Source organism: Podarcis erhardii (genome assembly GCF_964252035.2).
Source record: "Podarcis erhardii genome assembly, chromosome: 13".
In the NCBI taxonomy this organism is placed as follows: domain Eukaryota; kingdom Metazoa; phylum Chordata; class Lepidosauria; order Squamata; family Lacertidae; genus Podarcis; species Podarcis erhardii.
In genome coordinates, this window is record NC_138502.1 from 29885570 (window position 1) to 29912596 (window position 27027).

At 45.9% G+C, this 27027-nt stretch overlaps 1 protein-coding gene across 1 annotated transcript; it reads left to right on the forward strand.

Moving 5' to 3' along the window:
* Positions 1-740: 740 nt before the first annotated feature.
* On the forward strand, positions 741-26766 carry CAVIN1 (caveolae associated protein 1). The gene is made up of 2 exons (XM_081838124.1): positions 741-1451; positions 23636-26766. The coding sequence occupies exons 1-2, from the start codon at positions 1026-1028 to the stop codon at positions 24317-24319; spliced, it is 1110 nt and encodes a 369-aa protein (XP_081694250.1). The 5' UTR covers positions 741-1025; the 3' UTR covers positions 24320-26766.
* The last annotated feature ends 261 nt before the right edge of the window (positions 26767-27027 follow it).

Consider the following 27027-nt stretch of genomic DNA (forward strand, 5'->3'; position numbering starts at 1 on the left):
GTGCTTTTATTTAAAATGCATCTCTGGGTTATTTGTGGGGCATAGGAATTTGTTCATTCCCACCCCCCCAAAAAAAATATAGTCCAGCCCCCCACAAGGTCTGAGGGAGAGTGGACCGGCCCCCTGCTGAAAAAATTTGCTGACCCCTGCTTATGGGCATGGTTGCCACCTACAGCAGATAGTGTTCTCATGATCTCCCCTTGCCTACTCCCTCCGCATTATATACCAAATAACTCTCCTTTTAATTCAGATTGGGTTTCTGAAGTGCATCTGAGCTGAATGTGCCTGCTCTTGCGATCACATCTCTGCAGTATAAATGTGCTCACTAACACAGCCAGTTGCGCTTGGTGAGTGATCCAAGCCACACGTGCCCTAAACTGTCACTCTGTGACTTTAAAAGGAAACGCTCCACTTTGTGCAGGCCTGGGTGAAGGCAGGGATCCCTTTGAGTTTGTCCCAGCCACACTTAAACATTTGCAGTTCTGTTCAGGGCTGTCGGTTTCTCATCAGCAGCTTTGCACAGAGCTTGTTTTGTTTTGTCCCCTGCCGCCGCCGCCCTGGATTCCCCAGAAATCTTGCTAGGAATCCCTGCCTTCGTCCTGTCTATTAAAATCAGAGGCTGTTGAAGTTTGGAGCGCTGCATTCCTCTGCGAGTGAGCGAGCGAGCGAACCCTGCCTGTGCTCGCATGCTAAAGCCGTTGCCTCCTCTCCAACTATTTTAATCATTTCAGAAAAAAAGGGGTGGGTCTGCCAGGCATTTGGCAAGAGGCTCCTTTCCTCCAGTTGAGGTGGAGTCAGCCAATGGCCTGGAAGCTTGGAAAATTTTGCAGGACAGTTTCTCCGGACAGCTTTGCAAGGGTTGTGCCATTTCAATTGAAGCACACATCCACACACTGCGCTCTTGGCTTCTGGCTCGCCTCCCAGATCTGAGAGATCTCAGATTCAGCCTCGCCTTCTCTCTCTCTCTCTTGTCCCTGCAGTGTCAAACTTCTCCAGGCTCTGCTAGTCAGGACTCCTGAGCAACCATGGCAGACACCACCCTCCAGATCGTTGAGCAGCCAACAGTCTCTGAGGCCTCGGAGGAGCCAGCAGGTGAGACCGAAGAACCCATCAAATCTGACCAGATCAATGGTGTTATGGTTCTTACCCTTCTGGACAAGATCATCGGAGCTGTTGATCAGATTCAGCTGACCCAGAGTCAGCTGGAGGAAAGGCAGCAGGAGATGGATGGGGTTGTTTCCAGCATCCAAGGGGAGCTCGCCAAGCTCACGAAGGCCCACTCCACCACCAGTAATACGGTCAACAAGATGTTGGAGAAGGTCCGGAAGGTCAGTGTCAACGTCAAAACTGTCCGGCAGAACCTGGAGAAGCAAGCTGGCCAAATCAAGAAGCTGGAATCTAATGAGGCAGAGCTGCTGAAGCGCAGGAACTTCAAAGTCATGATCTACCAGGTAAGGCACCTTTTGATCTCTTCTGCTCGTATCTTTTTCGGTTGGTGCATAAGACCGTCCAGCATGATGGCGCCTCTTGCCTTCTATATGGGGCTTCCCAAGATTCCCATGCTACAGCACGCCATATATAGGATATTCAGGACTTGTGTTATCACTGGAATCCAAAAGAGAACAAATGTATTGCCCAAGATTTCACAAAGATTCCAGAGTTTGCCTTAAATGCTACACCAGTGCAAACTTTGCAGGAATTTGCCAAAGAACCGTAGAGGGAGCCAGGGGTGCGATGGGGGGAATAACCTGTTGTCTCGTGGCAGTAGAAAGCCAACCAGTGTCCTTAAAGCTACAATGCCTGGAAATCCCTTTTTCGGTTTGTAAAATGTGCTTATTGAGGCAATCATTTGGGAAAGCAATCTGCACATTTTCACAGTTGTCTGTTAGAGAAGTAGCATTGCCCGGAGCACACTCCAACTCTGCCGGTTTGGTGCTAAGTCAGAGCTCTCTGTCCCTTGGGTTTGTGCTTTCTACTTTCCCTGCAAAACTAAATCTGATGCAGTGTGGGTTACGGATTCTTTTGGCCCTGACCTTTCAGGCCCTGGAGCTTTTTCACTACTTCAGTGAGAGGTTGCTTTGTTCTGCTGTTTGCAGTCCTCTTTCTAACACATTTGCTGGCTAGCCTTACAGACCTCCTAATATCAAACAGTTCAAAATAGGCAGCTCTGAACCATGCTTCCTATTCTGTGGTGGTCTGGCCTTTAATACCTGTGTTGGAGGAGAAGTGGGACATTATGAGATAGGTTGCTATATCCTGTAAGGACAAACACACAGACACACACATGGCTTAGGACAGAAAACCTACAAAAATGTAGCTGCGTTTCTTACTATCGCAACATGAAAGGGGATCTAGTTATGTCTGGTTGAGGAATCTGGCAAGTAGCTGACGGATATAGCCCTCTGATTCACAGCTTGAGCATTCTCAATTATATCATGCCTCAAAGGCGGGAATACTCCAGTATATAAGGGTTATGAACACCACCAAACCAGATTTATAAATACACTTTATCGGAAGCCTTGTAGATTATGTTGAGGGAATTTCAGGCCCCACCAGTAGGAAAATTATGCAGGAGTGAGGAGAGAGAAATGGAACATGCAGCAGCCAACGGAGGAGGGAATAGAAAGGAAAATCTGTCTGTGCTGTTTTACTTTTCAGGGCATTTTACAAATATGAACACAGTTACTATTTTGGTTGAGATATTTCCTCTCCCCTTTCACTGGAGTCTAAAAAGTTATGAGGCAGTGGCAAAATGCTCTTGGGTTTTTGTGGAAACCAGATCAGCAACTTGATCTTGAATAGGTTCTTGAACAGTGGAGCCTGGGGTTCCAAGTTGTGAAGGTGCAGGGATGGTAAACTTTGGACTCCGTAAAGCACCTCAATAGGGAACATGGGTGTGGTTCTGTTAGATGTTGGGTTACTGTGGTGCAGTATAGTGGTTAAGGGAATGAGCCAGGAACTAGTTCAAATTGCAGCTCATCCCTGGGGGAACTAGGTGACAATGCACAGGTAATAAACCTTCAGACCTGCCTCTGTCATATGGGAATAATAATATTAACTTGTAGTACAGGATGGTTCTTAAGAATTTCTCAGAGAGCCCTGTGTGAAATAGAGAACTCCATCAAAAGTGCTATATAAATACTAAGGCTGCAGCCCTATGTGTCCTTACCTGGAACGTGAAGTGAATTACCTTAAACTCTGGCAGTTGTTTCTGACTAAGCCTGCATAGAATTGGTTTAGCATTAGCATCATAATGTTATTTTCTCAGTGAATACCAGATATTGATCAGATATATAGGAGGTAAATTTCTCAGACCATGCAGATAATGGGTTTTCCACCCACCTTGCCATTTTTCCTTTGGCCATTCAAGATATTCAAGGACATCCCAGTAAGCTGACTTGTCTTGAATCACAAAAAAGCTAAATAAAATGTAAGGGGTCCTACCCATGTTGGCCCATAAGAAAAATCCCAAAACCCACACTTACTGAAGTGATTATTCAGTGATCCTGGTATCACACCACTAGACCAAATAATATCTTCATTTTTTATGATGATCATGTTATTTTCTCATTTCTACCTCATGGTTGGAGACAACAGGGATTTTCTTGTGTTTGGGGACAATGGGAGGCATGATAGAACCACTGGAAAGCCATAAGCCATGCAAATGGAAGCCATTAGTGCCTTTCCTTGTACCTCCATAAAGCAGCATTCCTTATATGCAGCTGCAATGCTGCCTACTATTTCTATTTGATATGTATTAGATTTTGTATCTCACTTTTCCTACAATGGGTTCAGAGCAGCATGTTAACCTCACAACAATCTTGTGATGTAAGAGAGGCTCGCAGTGGAAACCTGCTGGCATATTCTGATGTCTTACTGAGTTCCACAGGGCTTACTCTGAGGACAGCTTGTATAGGATTGCAGCGTGAGGGATGGTGACTTGCTGCAGCCACTCAGAGAGCTTCATGACTGAGCTAAGGACCTGAATCCAGGATTTCCATTTCAAGATATCACACTCTAGCCAGTGCCCTACCATGTTGGCTATTAGTAGGAGTAGCCACCTCATAGTTGCCCATTGTGGAGTGTTGGCATTTTCCAGCGGCTGAACCGTTGGCTGAAATATTGTGAGTCGGGAGTTCATATCCCAGCATTGCCCTTAAGAGTCACATGCATATAGTCTCACGTAAACATCCTTTGTTAACTTATCTTTGAAATGGGAATAATGATGTCCAACCCTGCAGGCCTATAGTAAATGAAGGAAATGTAGTGATGGCACAGGGTTGTGGTGGTGCGAAAATGAAATTAGACTCACGAAGGACTTCTGTACACCATAAAGGGCTGCAGGAACAATGATTAAATGCTGCCCTTTGAAGCAAATAGAGAGCAAGCGCTTCCCTCACACGTAGCCCCATAACACAGTGATTAATCACAATGGACTGTAGGGGGCCTAGGAAAAGCTGGTGGTGTATATACCAGAACCTTGCCCTGTTGCAACAACTTTTCAAACAATGGGAGAAAATAGATTTGCTTTCAAAGGGGGATTTTTTCTCACTGAGGTCAGCCTGTACTGTTGCTGTGGATGCTTCTGGCACTGTTTGTTTTGTTTCAGAATTACTCTTGTCTTGCACGCTGAACAGAGCTTGCCATCTGGGGCGAGAATTGGGTTGCACTGCTAAAATACTAACATTCCCTGTCCTGCAGCTATAGGACTAACACTCTGAAAACTCTCTAGGCAGCAGAGTTTGCAACCTTCAATCTATGCTTTTGATTCGAGCTTTCAGAGAATCCCATCTAGGATGACTGAGTGGGGTGGAGGTGGGGCACTATATGAATACTGGGGAGTGGGGTGGCAGAGCAAGTTTGGCGCCATGATCTGGGTGAATTATTACTATCAACCACAACAGAGGCGGATGATTTCCTCAGAACTTATTAAAGCAGTTGCTTGCACGGGTGTGACTGTGAACACTGCAGGACGCACTTTCGTTGTTGCTTCATGCCCTCGTCAGAATTAGCAAATCAACATGCACCAAGCTCATGCGGTCTGAGTATGGCCTGGTGTTTGCTAAGGCTACTTGAGTACAGGGAGTGAGGACTGGCAGGTAGGAGTGCCAAGGTCTGCCCTCTACTTCTACTGTGTTCTATCACCATCACTTTGGTTGTCTCTAAGGCCCAGGCCACCTGACCTTGCCTACACAACTCACACTGCAGCTGACAAAAGAGTCTGAAGCATGTTAGGCAATACCTAGAGCACAGTAGACAGTCCTGAGGAGTCCTTCTTTAAAAACTTTGAAATAACTGCTTTCTACATTTGGGCATTTTAATGCATTAGACACTCAGGCTTGAGAGTCAAATGCTGGCTGATTCTTCGAATTCTCCTTAGGCCACAGCCCTCACTGGCTCTGTTTTGCACCCCAAATATTTTTGCCTGGCTGTAACATGCCCTTCAACTCTGATAATGCCTCTTGCTAGCCTGGATGGAGGATAGAGAAGATTGTGTGATGGTGTGTAGAAACTAGGCTAGCATATGAAGGTGAAATGTAAATTTGTTCTTCTGCCACTTTTGCCTCTGATCCCACCCACCATTGCCATCTGGCCCTTGTTCAGAAGGGAATGTGGCCCTCATGCTGAAAGCGTTTCCCCCACCTCTGCAATTACACAATAGCAAACCCAGGTTTACCACTGAACGCAGGTTTGGCATTCATGATTTTGGCACGATACGTCTTTGCAGAGTCTTTACAATTTGAAGGGTGCACACTTAAAACATTGTAGATAATACTCCAAAATGCAATGTGTGAATTGCTCCTTTGTGAAAATAGAATCAGGGTATGGCATTTGTTCTGGATTTATTCAATCTGGAATGAGTAGGTGGTGTTATGAGTACCTCTTGTGCTGACTCCTTGGAAATGCTGCTTGTTTTCCTGCCTGGGTCATTTGGAATTCCAGATCATTCACAGTCATTGACTCCTGTCTCTGGTAGTGCTGTTTAGATGCCAATGAGATGGAATTATTTTTCCACATCTTTCCGTTATTCCTTGCTTCTCCTCCCTTTGTGTGTGATGGTGGTGGTAGCATCCTTGGCTTACAGTAAAACAGAGGGGCAGACACCTTCTCACTTTTAAAGGCAGTGGTGGGAACTTAAGGCAAATAGGAGAAAGAGTTTGTTTTTCTAGATCTCTGTCTACATTTCCTATTTGTTCCGGCCACATGTAATCTGACAGTTGTACTTACAAACACTCCTATGATTTTGGAAAGAATGCTGAAGAAGCTTTATTTTTATTTTTTTTGGTGTAAACACAAAAGTGTAGGTGGGTGAGGGAATGACTTTTTCTGCAAGGTGATTGCCATGAATCAAGAGGAAGAGAGAACGATATGGGCTGCCAAAAACCCATCCTTGATCACCAGAAGCTGCACCCCAAGTCTTCCTTTGGCTGTGAACTACTGTTGGGCTGCTGACACCTCTTCAAACTTTCCAGCAGAACCACAAGGTAGACAAAATTCTTGGAGATTTTCAGGGTTCTCTTATCTACGCCGTGTACTGAATTCATACACACAACCTTGATGGCAGTCATTCTTTACTCCTGTATGCAAGCCCTTCATCTGTTCTAATATATTTACTTCCACACCAATTCCACAAGAGAAGAAGATGATTCTTCATTTGTCCTATATGCAACAGGAGCAAAACTGCAGAGAGAACCATGATTTGGCCCAACCTGCATATGGACTCTGTGATATACATGTGCACCCATGCTCACACACTCGGGCATGTGGTTTGCAGTGTCAAAGGCTACCTCACCCCACCTATTCTCCCCTCCTCACTTTGGAGTCTACTGTAACACAGCAGCCTCTCTTTGTCAGAAGAACAACTGCAACTCCTAGATGCTGCAGTGTGCTTTTGACAAATGAGTTTTTGTCCTTCGGTCGTAAAAATCCATCCCAGTTAGAGCCGCAGAAGGCCCTATAAGGCCATGCCTGCGCCCTCTCCTGGGAGCCAGCTGTGGGATTGTTCTATCTATTTTCGGACTCACTCGTGGCCTCAAAGCTGCGGTTCCCCAGTGACACCCAGAGAATTCAGCTTCATGGTTCCCATCGGCACCATTTAAACAGCAGTATCTCATGATAATCTTTGGCTGCTAGCAAAAAAGGTTACTTTTTCAAATTTCTAAATGAAGAAAAAGCTCTGTATCTAGATGCATAGCGTTGTTTCTCTGTCCACGTAGAATGCAGAATCTGAAGGATTTATTATTAACATGTTGCTGCTCTTGCTGTTTATTTTAAAGCAACTGAGGCTGGAAACATGGCCTTGTTGGAATGCTGTTTGCATTGTCAAAACAGATTGTGCGGTGCAGCAATAAACTGGCTCAGAACAAGGCAGCTTGATGGAAGGAAGCAACATTTCCCATTGGTATTCAAGATAAGATAAAGTTGGGAAGAGGATAAAAGTGGGGCATGGTGCCATAGTGGTACCTAAGTTGTAATGACAGCTACAACAATAATAGTACTTGTGGGCTCACAGAAATAAACGCAGCACACTTTTCTATTGGAAGTAATTACATCTCATTCCAGCCATGAACAAAGTTGTATCTTTTGCCAAACTTTAGACATCAAAAGGGTTTGCTATCAATCTCAATGAAATATTTATGGAGCCATTTTATTTCTATCCTCTCGATCAGCATTGTTTATCAAGTTGTAAATTCAGCAGCCCTTCCTTGGGAACAGGGCAAGTCAGGGAAGCCTTTACATGAAGGATGGGGGCACTGTGGCCCTCCAAATGTTGTTTGACAACATCTCCCATAATCCCTGACAACTGTCCATGGCGCCTGAAGCAGATGGGACCTGGAGTCTAGCAACATCTTGAGGGCCACAGGTTCCATAGCCGTGTTTTACTGAACCAGTTTCCTTTGGAGTCCAGAGCACTGGGACCATACAGTAGCTTCCTACACTTTTTCTCTTTCAACAAATGTACAAGCTGAGTAGGCTTTGCATAGGCACAGGCCATCGGTGCTAATTCCAAAGCAATAGAAGTCTAGCACCCCTAAACCCTGGAGGAAAGAGCACAGCACAGTAATAGTGCATTTTGCATGTTCAGTCCCCAGCATATGCAAGCGGAGCTGGGAAGGATTCCTGTCTCCATCCCTGGAGAGTTGCTAAGGCAGTTCCCTGTGTCCCTGAAAACAGCTCTTTCACCAAATCAAAAAGTTATTTTACTTTGCCATGCCTTTTGCAACCACTGCCATGCAAAACTGATTTTCAGCCCCACCACAATTTTAGAATTGGGTGTGACATGACTTTAGACAAAGAGCAGCTGCACTATCCATTAAGCAGGCACCTATTGTTTGACATCAACTGACAGGTTATAACAAGAGAAAGAGGAGCAAGAGAGAGCACGCACATGCACACGCTCTTCGCTGTGCTCTCTGGCTATAATACAGTTTGGGACAGTGAGAATTCATCACACTGAGGCTGTACTCAGGGGTTTAGCTCCATGATTTATGTGAAATGGAGAAACGAGAAAGCAAAATGCACCAAAAGTAGAGAAAAGAACAAGTGAAGAAAAGCCATTTGGGGAAGACATTTGTTACCGGAGGAAATGGGCAGTCCAAAAAGTACTTTTGCATAAAAACAGACTGCCCTGAAAAGTTTTATTCTAGGTGCATTTGTTACAAAAGGGAACCAAGCCTACCTGTGGTCCCTTGTCAGGCTCCTGGAGTAAATTCCAAACCTGACAATGCCTGCAAAACAGAACAAAGACCAGAGCAGGAGGCTTTTGTTGATTTTGTATCATGTCGGGGGAAGGAAAAGCAGATTAAACATTTAGAACAGAATGCCACAGGATGTTTAGTCTGCACCTTGAGGCAGATATGGCTTAGGTTGGGGCGTGTGTGTCTCACTCCACCTTCTGCAGGCTGTCTGTTTGTGAGTTATGGATAGCTTCAGGGAGAAGGAGAAAGAAACTCCGGAATCAGTCAATTGACCTGTTTGCATTGAAAGATGGGATACACATTTGAAGCAGAAAGTGCATTAATTTTCAGAAGGAAATAAAAGTTATTTTTTGGTTGCAAGCTTTTAGGGTTGCAGCACAACCTCTTTCCTTTTTATCCCCAAGACCCTCCCTGCCCCTCCAAACAACCTTCAGTATCTGACAGATAAAAACAGGCACAAATGTGGTCAGGTGAAATGAGAAAAAGACTAGCATTTACTTCAGTAATGAGGAAGGAAGGCACTTAGTAGCGGAACATAGGAAATTCTGAAAAATATCAAATCACATGAAGGGAAGCCTCTTGTTTTTGCAGCCTGCAAAAATCAGGGTGGGGTTCTTAAGCACCCGACAGGCCATAACTCATTGGTGGTGGGTTTGTGGTTACCTTGGGTGAATCGCAAGTTCTTCAGACCTGGAATAGCAAGTCACCTGTGGCAAGTAAGAACGGTCCACAGCGAGACAAGAAAGGAAGCTTTCATTTCTTTGTGGGCTGAAAATGCCTATTAACATAGGTGTGTGAGAGCAGGGGCCTGTTACTTTTTGGGGGGATGAGGGAATTCTTTGCCCGGCTGCTATGGGCGCCTTTGCTTGCGCAACATCCCTGCTGCCGTGATATTGACTTGGCCTGCGCCTGGCGGCTGTGGCTGTGCTTACCAAGAAGCCTTTGGATCCCTCGATGGTGCCCACTGATCATTCCTTTTCCTCATCTTAGCCCAAGAGCATCCATGGACCGTCGCCGGAGAGCATGCCCTTTGGCCTTTCACCGGAGAGCATGCCCTTTTTGGAAGACAGTGAGCCTTCTGAGCCTTCGGAAGAGACTTTGCCTTCTGAGAATGGGCCCTGGCCCCAACCAGCGCAGGATGAGAAGGGAGGCAGCCACTCTGGCCCAATGGAGGCAAAGCCGTCCACGGATCATACTGAGCCCCTTCTCCTGAGACTCTGAAAGCAGCTCACCAGGCCCCTGCGTAACGGCTGCTGGCCTCATTGAGACCCAGGGCCCTGCTCCTTCTGCTTGCAGAGAGGTCCTGGTTCATTTTAGCTTCTTGGTAGACCAGAGGGCGGGGCAGGAGGCTTCTGCTTTAACTGTTGTGTGCCTTTTTGCTGTGTTTGCCTCGCTGCCTCCGGAAGGGAAGGAGAAAAGGAGAGCAGGATACTCAGAGCTCTTGGGTGCTATGCACTGTTCAGTTTGTAATGCAGCTTATTGGGAGAAAGGGGGGAAGAGAGGAGGGCCACAAGCCCCACCCTTGGCCCCAACCAACTTTAACCAAATCATGGCTTCCCATAGCCTTCTCTTAACAATTATAGGGCTCTCACAAAAGATCCCTCTGGTACACCCCCCCCCCATTTTTCTTACTATAAAGCAGTATAAATATGAAATTATTATTATTATTATTATTATTATTATTATTATTATTATTATTTAATTTTGAGCACTGTATGATAGTCTTGAACAAGGTACAGCTTCTCCCGTTGCTTTAGCTTATCTTTCCATGAAAGTGGGAGGGAGTCTGCAGCCATTTTGAAGCTCAGTGGGAGCGGATTTCGGGCATGAGGAATTCAGAGTAAGATCCAAAGGTCTGCTCATGGATACAATCAAAGATTGCATTGCTCCCTCTTTTGATGATGATTATTTTTATTCCTCATACTCACTGTAGAAATGATAACGATCAAAACAATGCAACTAAAGAACTAGGTTTCAATCAACAAAAGCCGGACACGCCCTCTTTCCTCAAATGAATATGTGCTTTTTCTTGCATGCATAGCCTATAGTTGGCTACAAATGTAGATGCTCCTGAGAAATAATTCTATGTGGTCTAAAACCCAGGGTGGAGAGTCCTCTCTCTCCATGCCACCTGACTGGCACCATTCCTTTGAGGAATTGTTGTGCTTTACATCCCACTGAGCTGAACACAAGGATATATTATATCTTCTTGTCCTCCAGAAACACCCTCTCAGGTCCTCTAGAGCTTCTTTTCTCCTTTTCCCCCTAACATGTTCCTGAACATCACCATCTGCTTAACTGCTTGGTTTGGCTACTGCAATCTTAGGGAGCTGGCAGAAGATGAACTAACAGGTACAAGCAGTCTGAGAATGGCCACAAACTCTGGACACTCCAAGTAGACATTTCCCTGAGGTCAGTGCATGGGAAGGGGTCCGAGTGTTGGTGCCGCCTTGCTTCATGTGTGCTTTGAGCCTGGCAACAGGATCTACCTGCTGTATGTTAGCTGGCAAGTGACGTTTTCGAATCTGCCTCACTGTCGTGCAAATTAGTTTGCCCTGGCAAGGTGGCACATCTTGGCAGAGTCCTGCCCAAAGTAATGTGTGTGCCAAGGGGTCACGTAAATGGAAATCAGCTCCTCTAAGTTTTTGGACAGCATCAAATTCAAGAGGTAGCAAAATTAAAACTGAACAAATCATGGGTCTTCTGAAAATCTAAAGTGCATTCTTCAGGGATTGTTTTGGGTCCTGAGTATGAAATAATAATGTATATTTGGCAGCCTTTGTACTTGAGCAAAAGGTTTGAATGAAAGTAATGCTCCTCTTTAACTCAGCTCCACAAAATAAATATTTCATGGGATTTTGAGAGACATCTCTACAAGGTTTTTTTCTTGTTTCTAATCCACGGATGGGTAATCCCACCCCAGATCTATTCTGGTTCCCTAAGAATACCATATTTGAAATACTGTGGGTTGGAGTTGGACTGCTAGTTCCTATTGAAATCATTGGGACAGACTGGGCATGTCTTAATGTAAGGCCATTGATTTCAGTGAGAACTAAGCTAACGAACTTTATCTGGAACCTGCTATGTGTGTATGTGTGTGTGCATCAGCCTTCCCTATCTTGGTGCCCACCATAAATTTTGGACTGCAAAGCTGAGCCATCCAGCTGTCAAAATATAAACTGTTGGCTCCTAAGAGCAGTGGCCTGTCTCCTATAGCTTAGGTTGCCTTGCACAATAACAGTGACTGGAACGATAATAGTAATCCAGCAGGAAGTTCTTCTGAGCAAGCTCTTGTGAAGCTCCCGGGCTTATGCAGGAGAATATTCTGCATTGTACCTTTTATCTTTGCTGTGCAGAAGTCAGCTACTATAGGTTTTGTTTGTCTTTTTTTAAAAGAATGTTCTGTTCAAAGCTCAAAATAGGCCCAGCTTCTTGTCCGAAGAAAGGTTTGGGGGCCCTAGATCTCTTGCAGCATTTTAATGAACTCCTATTATTAAATCAGCTTTGTAAACAAACCCACAAAAAGTTAGTAGCCTGTTTTTATTTATTTAAAAAAACCCTTACTAGCCTGCGGGAGACTCGCAGAAGAAGCTGAAAAGAGCTCTGCCCCTCCCGCAGCTGTCCACTGCATTTTTATGGGGTGTATTGAAAAGGAGGGCATCTCCCCTTTGCCAGCCTGCTTGGTTTCTGTGCTGAGCCCAGAGGAGGGAAAGGGTGTGCCATTCTGCCTCAGCCAGCCCACTCATTGTGCTTCATCGAATTCCATGCCTTTGTCTGCATGCAGCTCTTTGTCACTTATCGCTAGCAGCCAGCAAGTGTTTAAATACAAGGCTGTATTAAATGTAGGTGTGGCCTGCTGTTTTCACACTCAACGACTAGGAATCCTTGTGTTAGCATTTGCGTTCCCTGAAAGCAGGGCCCAGACTGAGGCTGACCCCATACAGGTAAATGAGTGGGCTGTTCTTCAGGGGCGGGACGCCACTGTGACTTTTGACAGATGCATATCAAGCAGAAATTCACCCAGATGGGGCTCTTTTTAGCCCTGAGGTCTAGCAATGGGAAAAGGAGGATCCTGTTGAATCTCAAGCCTGCTGTGCAGCTGTTAAAGGCATATAGAGCCCACATCAGGTGCAGCAAAGCTGGCAACTGTGTGCTGGATGGACATCCCGCATTCCATTTGGCGAAAAGAATGAGCAACCTCATATATGCTGTTTCTGGGCAGGTCATCTTGGTAAACTGGAGCGTTTCCTGACCTACAGCTACATTTGCTGCTAGGAAATAAATTTATCATCTGCCTGATCCCAGTTGTAGGCTTGTTCCAGTTTGGAATTTTAGCTGTCCAACCACACCCTCACTGAGAGAGGAACACAGATTTCAGATGCTTCTGTAGAGTGAAGAGCCTCATTATTTTCCTGGCTGGGCATAGGAGGCCCCCTCCTGGCGTATGTGTTTCAAATTCCTGCCTTAATCTCTCCCTCCTGAAGCCGCACCTAGCGGGCAAGGCCAGGGAAAGAGGAGGGAGGATGTGGAACAATGAAGTGCTTTGCTGTGACTAAGAAGTACAGAATTCACACTCGGCTCCTTTGGAAGCTGGAGAGGAGCCAGGCTCCCAAGTAGATTTCTGTTGCTTCCAAATGCACATTTAAGAAGTCTCCCATACTCTGCTGGTCTGGGATGGGCAACAGTAGAATTAGGCTGATGGATAGCTAGATTGTACAGGTGATGAGATCTGTGTCTGTCTAATCTTCATCAAGATTTTAATCTGGAGAAGAGATTGGCCATTGAGGAGCTTGCTTTGGTCCCAGAAAATTGTTTTTTTGTGTAGTATTCACCCTTGGGTTGGATAAGAATGCCTACTATTTATCACTGTTGTTGTTCTTGTAGAGAATTTATGGGCTGCCCAAGCTTCCAGGGCAGCACATAGATAAAAGAATAAAACATTACAATAACATTATCTCTCCAGGATGTGTTTCTGTTTCTAGGAGTGATACCTTTCCCCTGCACTGCATGTGTTATATTTTCTTTCTGGGAAAATCAACTTTCCGTTTGGATGAAAGAATGGATGACAAACTATAAATAAAGTGGTTTTCTTTCCTGCACCCTCCAGAGAACAGCACATCTGTTGTTGCTGCGATTGTAGTGTAGAACCTGGTTGTATCAAATGTCACAGGCATAAGTTTGATATTTGTGGCAGCAAGCAATGTCACTCTCCCACAGTCCCATCTGCAGACCTTGTGCCATTTTTTTAAAAAAAGTTTGTATTTTCATTCATTCATAATGCAATTAGGGATGCAGTCATATGCCTACTAATTTAGTAGGCATTACCCAACAGCATTTCTGAGTAAACATTGAGAGAATTGAACTACAATACTGTGCATGCTTGCTTTGAGTAAGCCCAAGTGAGCTCTATGTAACTTGATTAAAACTACATAAGGAAAAGTAATGCAGCCGAGGTGGAATCCTAAACATGCTTCCTAGGAAGTAAAGGCCAAAGTTGAATTGGCACAGTAGATGTAACAGTGCCCTGATTTTCTTTTTAAAATTAAAAGCATCTATAGAAAGTTGCAAATCTGATCTAAATAATATAGGATGAGGAAAGGTGCATAACATTTAACCCTCCAGCTGTTTTTGCACTCAGAATACCCTCTCCCCCAGCTGCTGTTCCCACACAGGATATGTTTGCCATACCAAATTACATTTTGTGTAGTTTTGGTTTACTAATGAACTAGGGATGAAAGTAGGAAAAGGTTGGTTTTTCATTGGAAAAATGGATAGTAGCTTTTGCTTATTAAATTTTAATTAATTGGGTCAAAGTCAAGCAATGGGTGGTATTCAACTAAGTTTCACTCTGAGTAGACCCATTGAAATTAGTCATATTCATTAATTTCAGAGCAAAACCTAGCTGAATACCATCCAATAAATAAAACCCTTTCGATCAGTTGACAGCTCATTTTACAGGTCAAGCAGTGCAGCAATGCACCAGTCCAGCATAGGAGCTGCTTTTTTTTTTTTTAAAGGAAGGAAGGAATGGTGAACACAAGCAATGTTACTTCTCCGCCAAATCTGTGCCATGCCATTCTTTGACCCTTTTCTTTCCCATCCATTATTATTTGGAACACTCCCCCTCTTCAGTGCCAGAGTGCACAACAACCCTGGTTCTTTATTTTTCCCTCCTTTTCTCTCTCTCTCTCTCTCTCTCTCTCTCTCTCTCTCTCTCTCACACACACACACACACACACACACAATAAATGGCAATACAACCATTTCCCCTCTCTCATCTCCACACAAAAGTTATTACAGGTAGATTTGGTATCACACTGTTGTCCTTGAATGGAGACTTAGGACACCATCACACAAAGGATGGAGACAGACAAAAAACAGCATCCCACAGCTGTGGTACTGCTGTGGTACAAATCTGGCTGTGCAACTAAAACAACAGATGTGAATACAGTCGAACCTCTGTTTACATAACCCTCTGGTTATGTAAACTTCGGGGTGCGCGCGTGAAAATCTCACAAGTATTTTACCGGGTTTCAACCGTACGTGCATGCGCAGAAGCGGTCCTCAGGTTGTGGAAACCTTGGGATCCAAACAGACCTCTGGAATGGACCCCATCTGCAACCAGAGGTACCACTGTATACAGTTCAGGCAACTCTTTGCTTTTTATTTTATATTTAAAGTTCATGCATTTACCTATTCATTCATTTCACTGACTCTTTTTATTTTTCAAAAAGTAAACTTCTTTTTAAAGTACAAAAAATTGGTGACATCACTGGAGGTCCAGGTTTGCAGAGCTGTGACATTCCCCCCCCCCCCCCGACCATGATACTGTAGGAGAATATGCACATTTGGCTTGATCTCATTGAGGACCCAAGTACTTTGAAAACATCATTTTCTTGACCCAAAGATTAAAATATGGTAGTGACATAAGTTCACTGGCTGTCTGGATAAGCCCTTATTTATTTGGAGCTTGAAACCATGCCCCTTCCCTTCTCTTGAAGCCTGAATTGGGCTGACAGTGCCGTTGTTTTTGCTTCTCTCATGCAACCACACTCTCAGGCCTTTAGCTGTTCCCTACGCCTCCGCCCACCCCCAGTTTTATAACGCCAGGCCCCACCAGGCTGGGAACATCACTCGTCTTTGTGTCTTGCTGGCCTTTTATACATGAAAGGGAGTGTTTATATGTGTTGTAGCAACCAGGCGGTTTGAGTGTGCCCATAAAGACTGCTGGATCAGTGACTCACTGCTCAGGAACGTGGACTTGGATGGGGAACACATGGAGGGGGAAGCAGGAAGGAAAGCTGTCCTGTGGAGCTCGCAAGTTGGGAGGGAGCGATACACAGCCGAGCCCTTCTACTTTACCTCCTTGCAGCTCCCATAAAGGTGTACCCAGCCTTCCCAGGACCTGGAAATTAAGGACTTTGGAGTGCACAAGCCAGACTCCCCTCTTTCCTTTTTGTGTGCGGCAGAAAGCAGAGGTGGGGTAGTGAGGGTCTGCAACAGCACTCCCTTTTGAATCTATATTGCTTCCAGGACAAAGGAGCTAATTTGCTCTTCCTTGTTCCTCCCAGTAGATTCCAGTCCCCTTTTGTGCCTTTGGTTGTGTACGCACACAAACAGCAGCCGATGAATTCATGGTGGACTAGCATCCTTGCTTGCTAATTTTCAAAGTGTGCTCTTGACAGGGAATCCTGGGTTCCTCTTCCTCAGGAGCGAATAAGTTTCCTCAGTGGGGACATCACTGTCGGCAGGTAAGCTTCCCTAAAAGGCAGCCGGCCCATCTACTCCCAAGCTTCATCTCAATGCACAGCCATAGGGGGGATGTTGGATGCATTCCAGGGCACAGTCTCAGGTCACACAAGGTAACGGCTATGAGACCCAATCCAGGCCCCATGTGAACTAAGTACAAGCCCTGAAACAGGCCTCAGTGCGCTGAGGGTTTCATGGCATACATGCAGAGGTTCCTCGTGTGGAAAGGGTACCCTGATGGCAAAACATTTATTGTTTCTGAGTGGCAGACTGTGTGTCTTACTCACGTTGTTGGTGGACTGACTGGGAGGGTTCCAGACTGCCACTTTGCAGGCCATGCCATGCTAGACCCTTTGCCTGGCAAGCCCATCCTTTGTCTGGTCAATTTTACTGCTAAAGAACAAGGAGTCATTTTGAAACCACTGCAGAACTGAAATGGACTATGCCAGGAATTGCTTGACTGAAACTAGCTAGAGCCTCTCTTCAACACATCTGCTTGTCATTTGTATCATCATCATCATCATCACCATTAAATTTGCATCCTTAGATCTCAGGGTGGTTCACAGCATAAAAATACAAGATAAAACACAGTCCAGGGTGCTCATGGATGCACTCATGTCAAGTGTGCCCTAGCTTAGCAGTTTCAGTCACAAATGCCTCCACTCAGAATCCAGTGTGGACTGTACCAACTGTTCCCAGAGCATATCGGGGAGGGGGGAAGGGGTAGACTATTTCAAACATACCATCAGAGGTGTGTTTTCTGAGAGAAAATTCTCTTTCTAACCTCCTCCCAGACTGTGCTGCTTCCGGTGATCCACCCCTTTTCCTCCCCCTTCTACCACAAATTTAAATATGGTAGTACAGTAAGCCCCACCTGTTCATGCCAGTTTTGAGAATACTTCCATTGCATTGTTGTGTTAGAATCATAGAATTGTAGAGTTGGAAGGGACTACGTGGATCATCTAGTCCAACCCCCTGCAATGCAAATATTTTGTCCAACATGGGGCTTGAACACATGACCTTGAGATTAAGAGTCTCGTGCTCTATTGACTATGTGCCCTCTCCAGTTTTTGTTTGTATGCACAATGGCAGTGGGATAAGTCTGTATATTCTTGCATACTTTGTTGAATGCTGAGTATTGTAGCTGCTGTTGGTCATAGCTCACTTCCATTTAAGTTTAAACAGTAGAGCTTGACAAATGGATGGTCTTGAAACTTGCAGGTTTGAAACCTTGAGGACTTGAAACCTGCAGCTGTTTAAAAGAGCAAAAGCTCAGAATCAGGATTCCGCTCTGCATAGCAGACCATGTTCCATGATTTGTGGTGTAGTAGTTCATCATGTGTGCCATAAGCTGGGGGGGGCAGTCAAGACAGGACCTACGTGCAACAGAGGGGGTGTTTGGAACTCGCCCTTCCTTGCACAAATGTTGTGAAGCCAAGAAGGAGCCGATAAGAATCAGAGCCGTCCGGATATGGCCGGCTTCCAGGTGTAGCTATGCCACTCTGGAGAGGAGGGCAGCTTTTGTTCAGGCTGTCATTGTGTGACTTCCGGGGGAAGGAAGTGATTCCTGGTGTTGCTGGTCCAGCGGTGGCCAGAGTCTCTGGGAGACGAGGAATTGCCCTCGCAGGTGTTGTTGTGGAGAAAATGACTGCCCTTGCTGGATTTGGGGGGTGGGGTGGGATATCCTGATTCTGAAAAACCACCCTTTCCCCCCAGAGGCCACATGTGAAGTTTGTCCCAGATTTGCAGACTTTATTACTAAAGCAGATGTTGGCCCTGCGTAGCCAGTAAAAGACTGGAAAACCAGGGCAGCTTGTGTGAGTAAACAGCAGAGGGTTTGGGTTAGAAAAATCATTTCTGCTCTGTTTGATTGCAGAATGGGTACTCTCAGTGCCAGAAACTGAGAATCCAAGAATCACAATCCCACTAAATAACTATTTCTAAAGTTTCCGTTGTTATTGTATGATGGGGGTTTTCTTTACCAGCCTTTGCTAACCTGGTTTTGGAATATAACTCCCATAAGTCGCTGCCAGCACAGCCATTCTGTACAGTTCAGCACTGGACCTGGTTTTTCTCAGGCATTGCACTGCTTTTCTGGCAAATACAGGTCACCTACAAACCTTAAAACAGCAATATCTGCCTGATACCTGATGAGGACAACACTAAAAGTACCACCATATCCAAAAACAGTTTCTCAGAGCATGTTGACCTGGGTAAGAAGAACTGCTGTAGCCATTTAATGACATGCCAGATAGATTATTTGAGATGTTCTCACAATAACAAGAGCCCTATGAGGTAGACAAGTGTTTTTATCGCTGTGTTGGGGCTGAAAGTTCATGGCTTACCTACAGCCACCAGCTGAACCCATGCATAAGAGAAAAAACGTCTGAACTCCTAGTTCAACACATTCTGTTATCACTATGCTACTTAAATAGCCAAAGTCCATGTTAGAACCAGATTCTGTTCTCATTGGTAAAGCAGCCAGCCCAATCCTCTGGATGCCTGTAAAATAGGTGTCACTGTAGCCACATACACACTGTTGAAAGTTACTCTAGGTCTAGGATATTTGACCAGTGATGCTAATGCCCCACCGTGACTCTTTTCTTCCAGCGAAGATCCTCAGGCTTCTACCATGGCTGCCCCTTTAAGGAGGCCTCAGTCCTCCTTTCCAGGAGACAGTCAGGCCAGCTGAAAAGAAGAGCAGAGTAGGGAGCAGCTGGCACCACCAAGACCTAATGAAGGGCTGTTGGAGCTCAGAAATTTAAATAGCCAAGAGGTAGTAATCAGGAGACGAAGAAGTCTGGCTTGACGGAGAAGGAAAGAGAGAAGCAGAGGCCTGAGGGACAGCCATCTCTTGTATCCAGTGCAATTTCTTTCTCGGCCAGGTCATGGAGGACCTGACAAGAGGCTCTCCCTACCACCCTAGTACTCTTGGTAGAGGATATTGGGGAACCTGGCCATTTGAGTGCCCATTGGGTGTCCTTAGAAGGCACCAACAAGAGGACTGATACCTTCCCTATATCCCATAACTGTGGGAAAGGGGCTATTGGGGTGCCCCACGCCCCACAAGCTAGAAATAACCCATTGTGAACCACCCAAGATGATTGGGACTGGGGTGAACTCCTGGTGTCTACAGCAGATATCATTGGAGAGGACCCAGGCATGGAGAAATGTGAGAGAACTTTCTGAGAAGATATTTCTATTGCTTTGATAGTTTGTAAAAATTTGGGGCTGTACTACTCAGGAAAAGGTGTGTGAGATTGGAGGCCTTAGCTTGCAGCAAGGGCCGCAGCTCAATCCATCTGGAGCTGCTGCACTTTGCCTGCCTTGCCTTGAGTTAGGACTCATGTTTGAGCATATTCACCCATAGACTGTGGGACAGTCAGTGTGCTGGTCCCTTCGGGCGATGTAGCTCTGTCCCAGCTTAACACCTGCAGGGCCTTGTATGATATATCCTCCATGCAGCACCTCAGCTGCATTGCCTGCCACACCAGGGCAGCTCTCTGGACATTTTGCTGTATTGTTGCAACCCCACAAATCGTAAGCTTTTCTTTGTCATATTTGGACCCTTTCCTTCCTCTGAGGAGCTCAGGGTGGCTACCTAGGGCTATCTCATTTTATTATTGTAACCAACGTGTGAGGTTGTGAGACAATGACTTGCCCCATGCAAGCCAGTGGTCTTCACAGATACGTGGGGATTTTCAGCTTGGTCTTTTTCTCACATGTCAAGCCTGCATTCTAGCTACTGCTGCAAAACAAAGAAGCCCAAACCAGTCTGTTGAAACGCTGCCATTAGTCACGTTGCTTGAAAGGGTGGTGACCAGAAATGACTTCTTAAAAAATCATTTATAAAGCAATCATAGCAGCATTACAGTGTAATAGCACTATACTTCTCTTTCATTTAAAAACAGTATAGCTGGGAAAGCATTTTTGCACTGATTAAAAGATTGATTAAAAAATAAACGGGGTCATAAAGTGGTCTAAACCACAAGAGCTATAGTGGATGTGTGCTGAACTTCAATTGTGAACCGCCCTGTGATCTTTTGATGAAGGCTGGTATACAAATTTAATAAAGAAATAAAATGGTCTCACCTACCACTGCTATATTGTACCCACTGTGTTCCAAATAGCATGGCAACTGAAAACTCAGTTGCAGCTCTGATAGTAGCTTACAGCAAAGGAGAAGTTTGGGGTCAGTATGCAGGAGTCATAACACCCTTCAACTGCTTGAATTAGGTTGCCAGAGAAGACCATAATACACCAGTTTTTAAAATTTGTAATATCCTAATTCATTATTTTCGGCATTATAGCAATCAGATAGTGTGAATGCCTGACGGCTTAAAGAATGAAACAGACAAATTACCAGCGCCTAACTAAGAATTCCAAGCAAGATAGAGTTTGCTTCATTCAGGAATTCCCTCTGCAAAAGGCAGGGGCAAAGGACAGTTTGGGCTTTTGCTGGACAGACTTGAGGAGGGTCTTAAAAATGTTCAAGTTTCCCAAAATCACAAGGTTCTTCATCAGGCAGAAAAATTTTCTGCGTGGGAAGCTGGAATTGTCAGTGTTCTGTTGCCTTTCCTCCTGTGCCCCGTTCCTCGTTTTCCCTTGGGCTTGGCTCGTGACTTTTCCCAGCAATTCCCTGCCTCCCCCCTCCCCCCCTCCCGCTCCTCTACTTTTCAAATAGTACCATTCCAGGAGTCATAAATCTGCCTATCTTTCAGCCCCAGTCCCAACGCTGTGTACGGCGGTGGCTATTTCCAGCGTGTCCCAAGAATGCCAAGCGGGGGATGCACGCTATGTGCTGCTTGGGTGAAAACCAATATCGGTTCCAATCTGCCCCCTCCTCACCCACATGCCTGCCTGCACGCTTTCCTTCTGCATGCAGGCACACCATGGCTGGGCTGGGCTCTGTTCAGAGAGGAACAAGAAGCTGAATTAACAGCAGAAGGCTTGGTCTAATTCTGATCTGAGGTGGCATCCCAATATCTAGGAGGTACCACCTCAATCTGCCTTGTGGGGGGTGGGGGCAGCAGAGGATAACATAATTGTGAGTTGCTTCATACAAAAAAATCTTCCCATCTAGAAGATTGGCATGTCCAGGAGACCAAGCTAGAACCTTTTCCCCTGAGTTTACTGCATAAAGGGATTGTTATTCTTTGCATGGTACATGTCATGGGAGCCCCCACCCTGAAATGGCACAGTCCTGACTTAGGATGACCAGTGCAGTGAGAACAGGTCTGTCTGCAGCTAGGAAAGTGATGGGGAAATGCACTGGAAAGCATGGATTGAACAGATGGTTAATGGGAAGATGAGTATACTCCACAACAAGCAAATCAGGGTGAATGCTCATTGTCATATAAATGTACTGCAAACAAATAAAAATGAGTGCAAGCAAATCAGAGTGAATGCCCAATAAACAGGTTGTCTGGAGGAGCCCATTACTATTCAGGGCCTATTACTGAATTATTTCATAGCATCCCACTTTCCTTTTTTGCTGCTTTGGGCAAGTGCTGTATCAGACTATATGCACCAGAGGGCAGCCTTGACTTTTAGCATTTTTTTCAGGCACCTGCCACAAACTTAATATATTAGTCATGGTGTCATTCTCCACTATGAACAAATTTTCTGACAATAACAATAACTTAGTGTAACTTAAAGCAAAGTACATATGCTTTGAAATAGTCACATACTCTTCTCCTGCATAGGCCTGCCTCTATTTCACCTCCTTTCTCTGTTGTTTCCCTGTGCTTATTATGGATTGTAACTTCCATGATGCAGGGACCTGTCATGCCTGTTTTCTTAAAGTGTCAAGGACATAGATGGTGATAGACAGATTTAACAATAACGTGGAGGAGGTGGAAGAGGCTTACAGGGTGTGTGTGTAGTTTTGCTGCTCTTAGCCACTCTCAAAAGTTGATTATAGTTCCTTATTTTAACAATTTTCCCCTAACTTTACTGCACCTTAGTGGCTCATAATCCAATTACAGGCTGTCTGCTCACACTGTGAACTATCAGTCCTCATGCAGCACATCAACCACAAATTATAGTCCAATCAGGATTATGAAAGTGTCTGCTTTTGCAGCATGCCTGAGAAAACAACAACATAAACCGGTGAGGGTTTATGTCTAGCAGGGCACACGACGCAATATAAATTGGCTTGGTATAGCTTGTGCCCCCCAAAATTGTACACTGGAAATAAAGGAAGCTCTAAAAAATGTTCACAAAATGTCACATGATGAGATGGATGTTTTCCCAAATGCTGCCACAAACAATAAGCAGTAAGTACCCACAAAACTTGTGCAGTCACATTTTCACAACTCTGAACAGTAACAATATATGTGGGAGAGATAATTATAATTTTGCCATGGTCAAAATACTGCATTGGACTGCTCTGAAAAATGTGGTGTCTTAAAGGGAGAAAGTCCTTTAGTGGTGGGGCCAGTGCTGGGTTGGAGAAGGTTTCTGCAAGGTGGGCTTCTTCCACATAGGCAGGCCCTACAATTAGGCAGCAAGAAACAGCCTCAGGCAGCAGCAGTCCCTCCACTATTCTCAGTTAATCTCCTAAACCAGGTTTAGGGGACTCTTAGCCTTCCAGATGTTGCTGAACTAAAAGTCCAATCAGCCCTAACAAGCATGGCCAACAGCCAAGATTGATGGGAGTTGTAAGTTCAACAACAACTGGAGGGCCAAAGGTTTCCCACATCTGCCCTAAACTAGCCTGACACCACTAGGTTCAGTGGAGGCTGTTGTCCCATCACCAGTGTTGAAATGATTCAATTGCCAGTGCAGGACATGGAATGAGGGGCATCACTGTCTCCTTTGTCCCATTCAAGGTGTGCACTCTGCAGCTCAAGAAAGCAGCAGTTGCCCTAGCCACCTGCCAGAATTGGCCCAGATAAACATCTGGTCACAGGAGCTAAAAGGTTTCCATACCCCTGGTCTGCACTGATTGGCAATAGCTCTACAGAGTTTCATGTAGGAAATGTTCCCAGCTTTAGCTGGAGATGCTGGGAATTGAACCTGGGACCTTCTGAGCTTCAGCCCTTCCTCAAGAGAGAAGAGACACTTGTTAGGTGATGTAGGGAAGAATTAAAGACTCCTTCAGTGGGGATTGTTTTCTCCCCACAGCACAGGGAATGGGGCAGCCAGCATTAAGAATCTCATGATTTCCTTCTTGTGTCTTGCAGGATGAGGTGAAGCTGCCAACCAAGCTGAGCATTAGTAAGTCTTTGAAAGAGACAGAAAAAGAAGGAGAAGAGGTCGTGGTGGATGAGGAGCACCCTGAAGAGGAACATATTGAGCTCTCCTCAGATGAAGAGGTGGAGGTGGAAGAAATTATTGAGGAGTCACGGGCAGAACGCATTAAGAGGAGCGGCATGAGGAAAGTGGATGACTTCAAGAAGGCCTTCTCCAAAGAGAAGATGGAGAAGACCAAGCTGAAGACCAGAGAGAACCTGGAAAAGACCAAGGTGAAGACCAGAGAGAACCTGGAGAAGACCAAGCAGAACCTGGAGAAGACCCGACACAACCTGGAGAAGAGGATGAACAAGTTGGGCACCAAGATTGTCACCAATGAGCGCAGGGAGAAGATGAAGACCTCTCGGGAGAAGCTGAAGAAGTCCTTCACCCCCGACCACGTGGTCTATGCACGCTCCAAGACAGCTGTCTACAAAGTACCACCTTTCACGTTCCATGTCAAGAAGATCCGAGAGGGGGAGGTGGAAGTGAAGGCCACTGAGATGGTGGAGGTTGGTGGGGATGAGGCAGAGAACACAGATCTGATGAGGGGTGAGAGCCCTGAGATGAGCACCCTCTTGCATATTAAAGAAGAGGCGGACACGATGCTGGCAGACAAGAGTGACAGCGAGTGAGGCTGGAGTGGCATTGGAAGACCATCAAGAGCTGACCATGTAATCTTTCACGTTTCCCCTTTTTGGCCTCACATGGGTGTGCACACACACACACACAATATATATATATAGATCTTGCAGCCCCGCCCCCCAAATGCGGCACCAAGGTGCATTTTTGTATATTTCTGTTTCAGCATATAGAGCACAGGACTTCATAGCAATCCATCAAACACCATTCCTACGACCGAGAGCTTGCTTTGCCTGCCAGCCTGCTGTGGCAACACCCCTCGCCCGCCCACCCCAAGGTGCTATCAGCAAAGCAATCTATTTGCATGCCCAAGAAGCATGCTGCCTCTTAACTGTTCTCCTTGGGGCTCAAGAATGCTTCCAGGGACCAGAAGACAAGATTGAACGGACAGAAGGAAGAGCAGCGTGGTGCAGAACCGAAAGAAGGAAGGGTTTGGCACAGTACTTTACTGAACTGGGGGAGGAAAAGTGACTGAGGAGGGATGCAAATGTAATGCCATGCGATGGTGCAAGAGGGAGGTCTCTGCACCCCGCGAACCATTTTTCAAGAGATTATTTTTTATGCAGTCACACTCTAAGGGCCTTATATTTGCACACATGAAAGAACAGCAGCTGCTGCTGTGCATGCTGGAAGGAGGAGAGGAGAGGAAAGGTGTCAAGGCAGGGTCCCCTCCAAGCTATTTGGGCTGTTCGCTGGTCCTGGCTAGGAGCCACGCTTGCAACATGGCTCCAGTGGTCAGTGCTCATTTCCTTGGTTAGGGCATGGTGGGGAGTGGCAGACCAGTAGGTGTGGCTGTGAAAGAGGACAGAGAGCACAGAGAAAAGGTGGATTGTGAGTCTTTGGCTGCAAGCAAAGTGTTAATAGCAAGAGCCAAGAGGAAACTCTTGTCCGGTCAGCCAGCCACCTTAACCCTTGTCCCTGAGCTGGATCCTGCGCACTGAAGATGGCTTTCTGCAGTGCCTGGGTTCCAGGTCAACATCTGTACCTTCCTGCTAGGCTGACTTGCAGCAGCCCATTTTTAACTCGGGCACTGCTATTTGGGTGCTCTCCACTGGGGTACCCATATGGGTTTGCTGTATTATATTGACTGAACTTGCTGCTTGGGGAGGGCTGTGGGGAGGGGGCGTTCAGTGACCCAAGACGTCTTCGTTGTGTGGGTAAGGTGCTTCTCAGCAAACTCCCCACACTTCCTTATAGCTACCTCTTTGGGCTTGCCTTTTTTTAAAAAAGTTTGTGGGTGAGCCTGAAGCCTCACTTTCCCCCCAAGCACCACCAAAAAGAGGCTTCTTTCCATGGTGTTCAACACATGCAGCTGCCTACACACACACATCTCTGGTCCACCAATTCATGAAGTGGTTGAGCAGGCCCCTCTTCCCCAACTCCTGCTACGATTCTCTCACGCTCCCCTATGGGATCAAGGAGGGAAAGTTGGCAGCATGCTCGGTCCCAGCAGCGAACTCTGCCAGTGTTCCCTTGGCAGTGGTGCCAACAGGGCAAGATTTTGGAGCAGACATCTCAGCAGACTGAGCAGGTGGGCCCCCAAATCTAGCAAAGGCAGCTTCATCGTATTTTGAAACAAGTAATGCACATTGCCACCTGCAGCAATGAAGTAGTAATGCATTGCCATATAAGCTAAAAGGCCGAAAAAGGCCATTAAGTCCAGAGCCTAAAACAACCCACCAATGACACTGTACCTCCACCATTCCATGCCCAGCATTTCCACCACAACCTATACCAATGCTGCCTGCTCTAGCAACTCAGCCAGTAGCTTGGCTGAGCCATCCATAGCCCGGTAAGGAGGTAGAGGTGTGTGTGTGTAGGGATGTTCTTACTCAACCATGGGGTGTGCAAACTCCACCACACTAGAGTTTCCAGTGAGCCTTTCTGTCCTTGTTACGTTGCTGTGGATCTTGCGTCCGGGAGAAGACAGGAGTGCCCAGAGTACCAGATATGCTTGGACTTTTCTTAAGGCCATCACACATAGGGCAGAGACCACACACCACTCTGGGGAGAGAGCAAGGGGCAGGGGGGAGGGTTGTGCCAAGCTGCTGCATTGTTCCTTTTCTAAGACTGCATCCTGGTGAGCAGCATGACTAATAAACTTCCTTTTCTAAAAGAACAGGTGTGAGGTGTTTGCAAGGGGCAGGGGGGAGAGCGGCATCAGGCAGGTCACTCAGGCAGGTGCAGCACAGCACCAAGCCACACACATTAAGGGGACTTCCAGGCTCGCTTTGTTTCAGGTGGGATTCAGTCACTGCCAAATTCAGGTTGTGCAGCAAGAGCCGACCTGCTGCTCTTGCTAACCATACTTTCTGTGCCGTAAGGAAAGCGACGGGAAAACACACTGGAAAGTGGGATAGTGGTTTCTTGACACAATATTGTACAACGTCACTGCAAACAAATTAGAATGAATGCTCAATAAATAGCCAACATCGTCTCACCTCCCTGCAGACTTTGTGCACACAAATCGGAACGAATGCTCAATAATTGGGGTGTCTGAAAGAAAGAAAGAAGAAGAGTTTGGATTTGATATCCCGCTTTATCACTACCTGAAGGAGTCTCAAAGTGGCTAACATTCTCTTTTCCCTTCCTCCCCCACAACAAACACTCTGTGAGAGACACCAGAGAAGTGTGACTAGCCCAAGGTCACCCAGCAGCTGCATGTGGAGGAGCGGGGAATCGAACCTGGTTCCCCAGATTA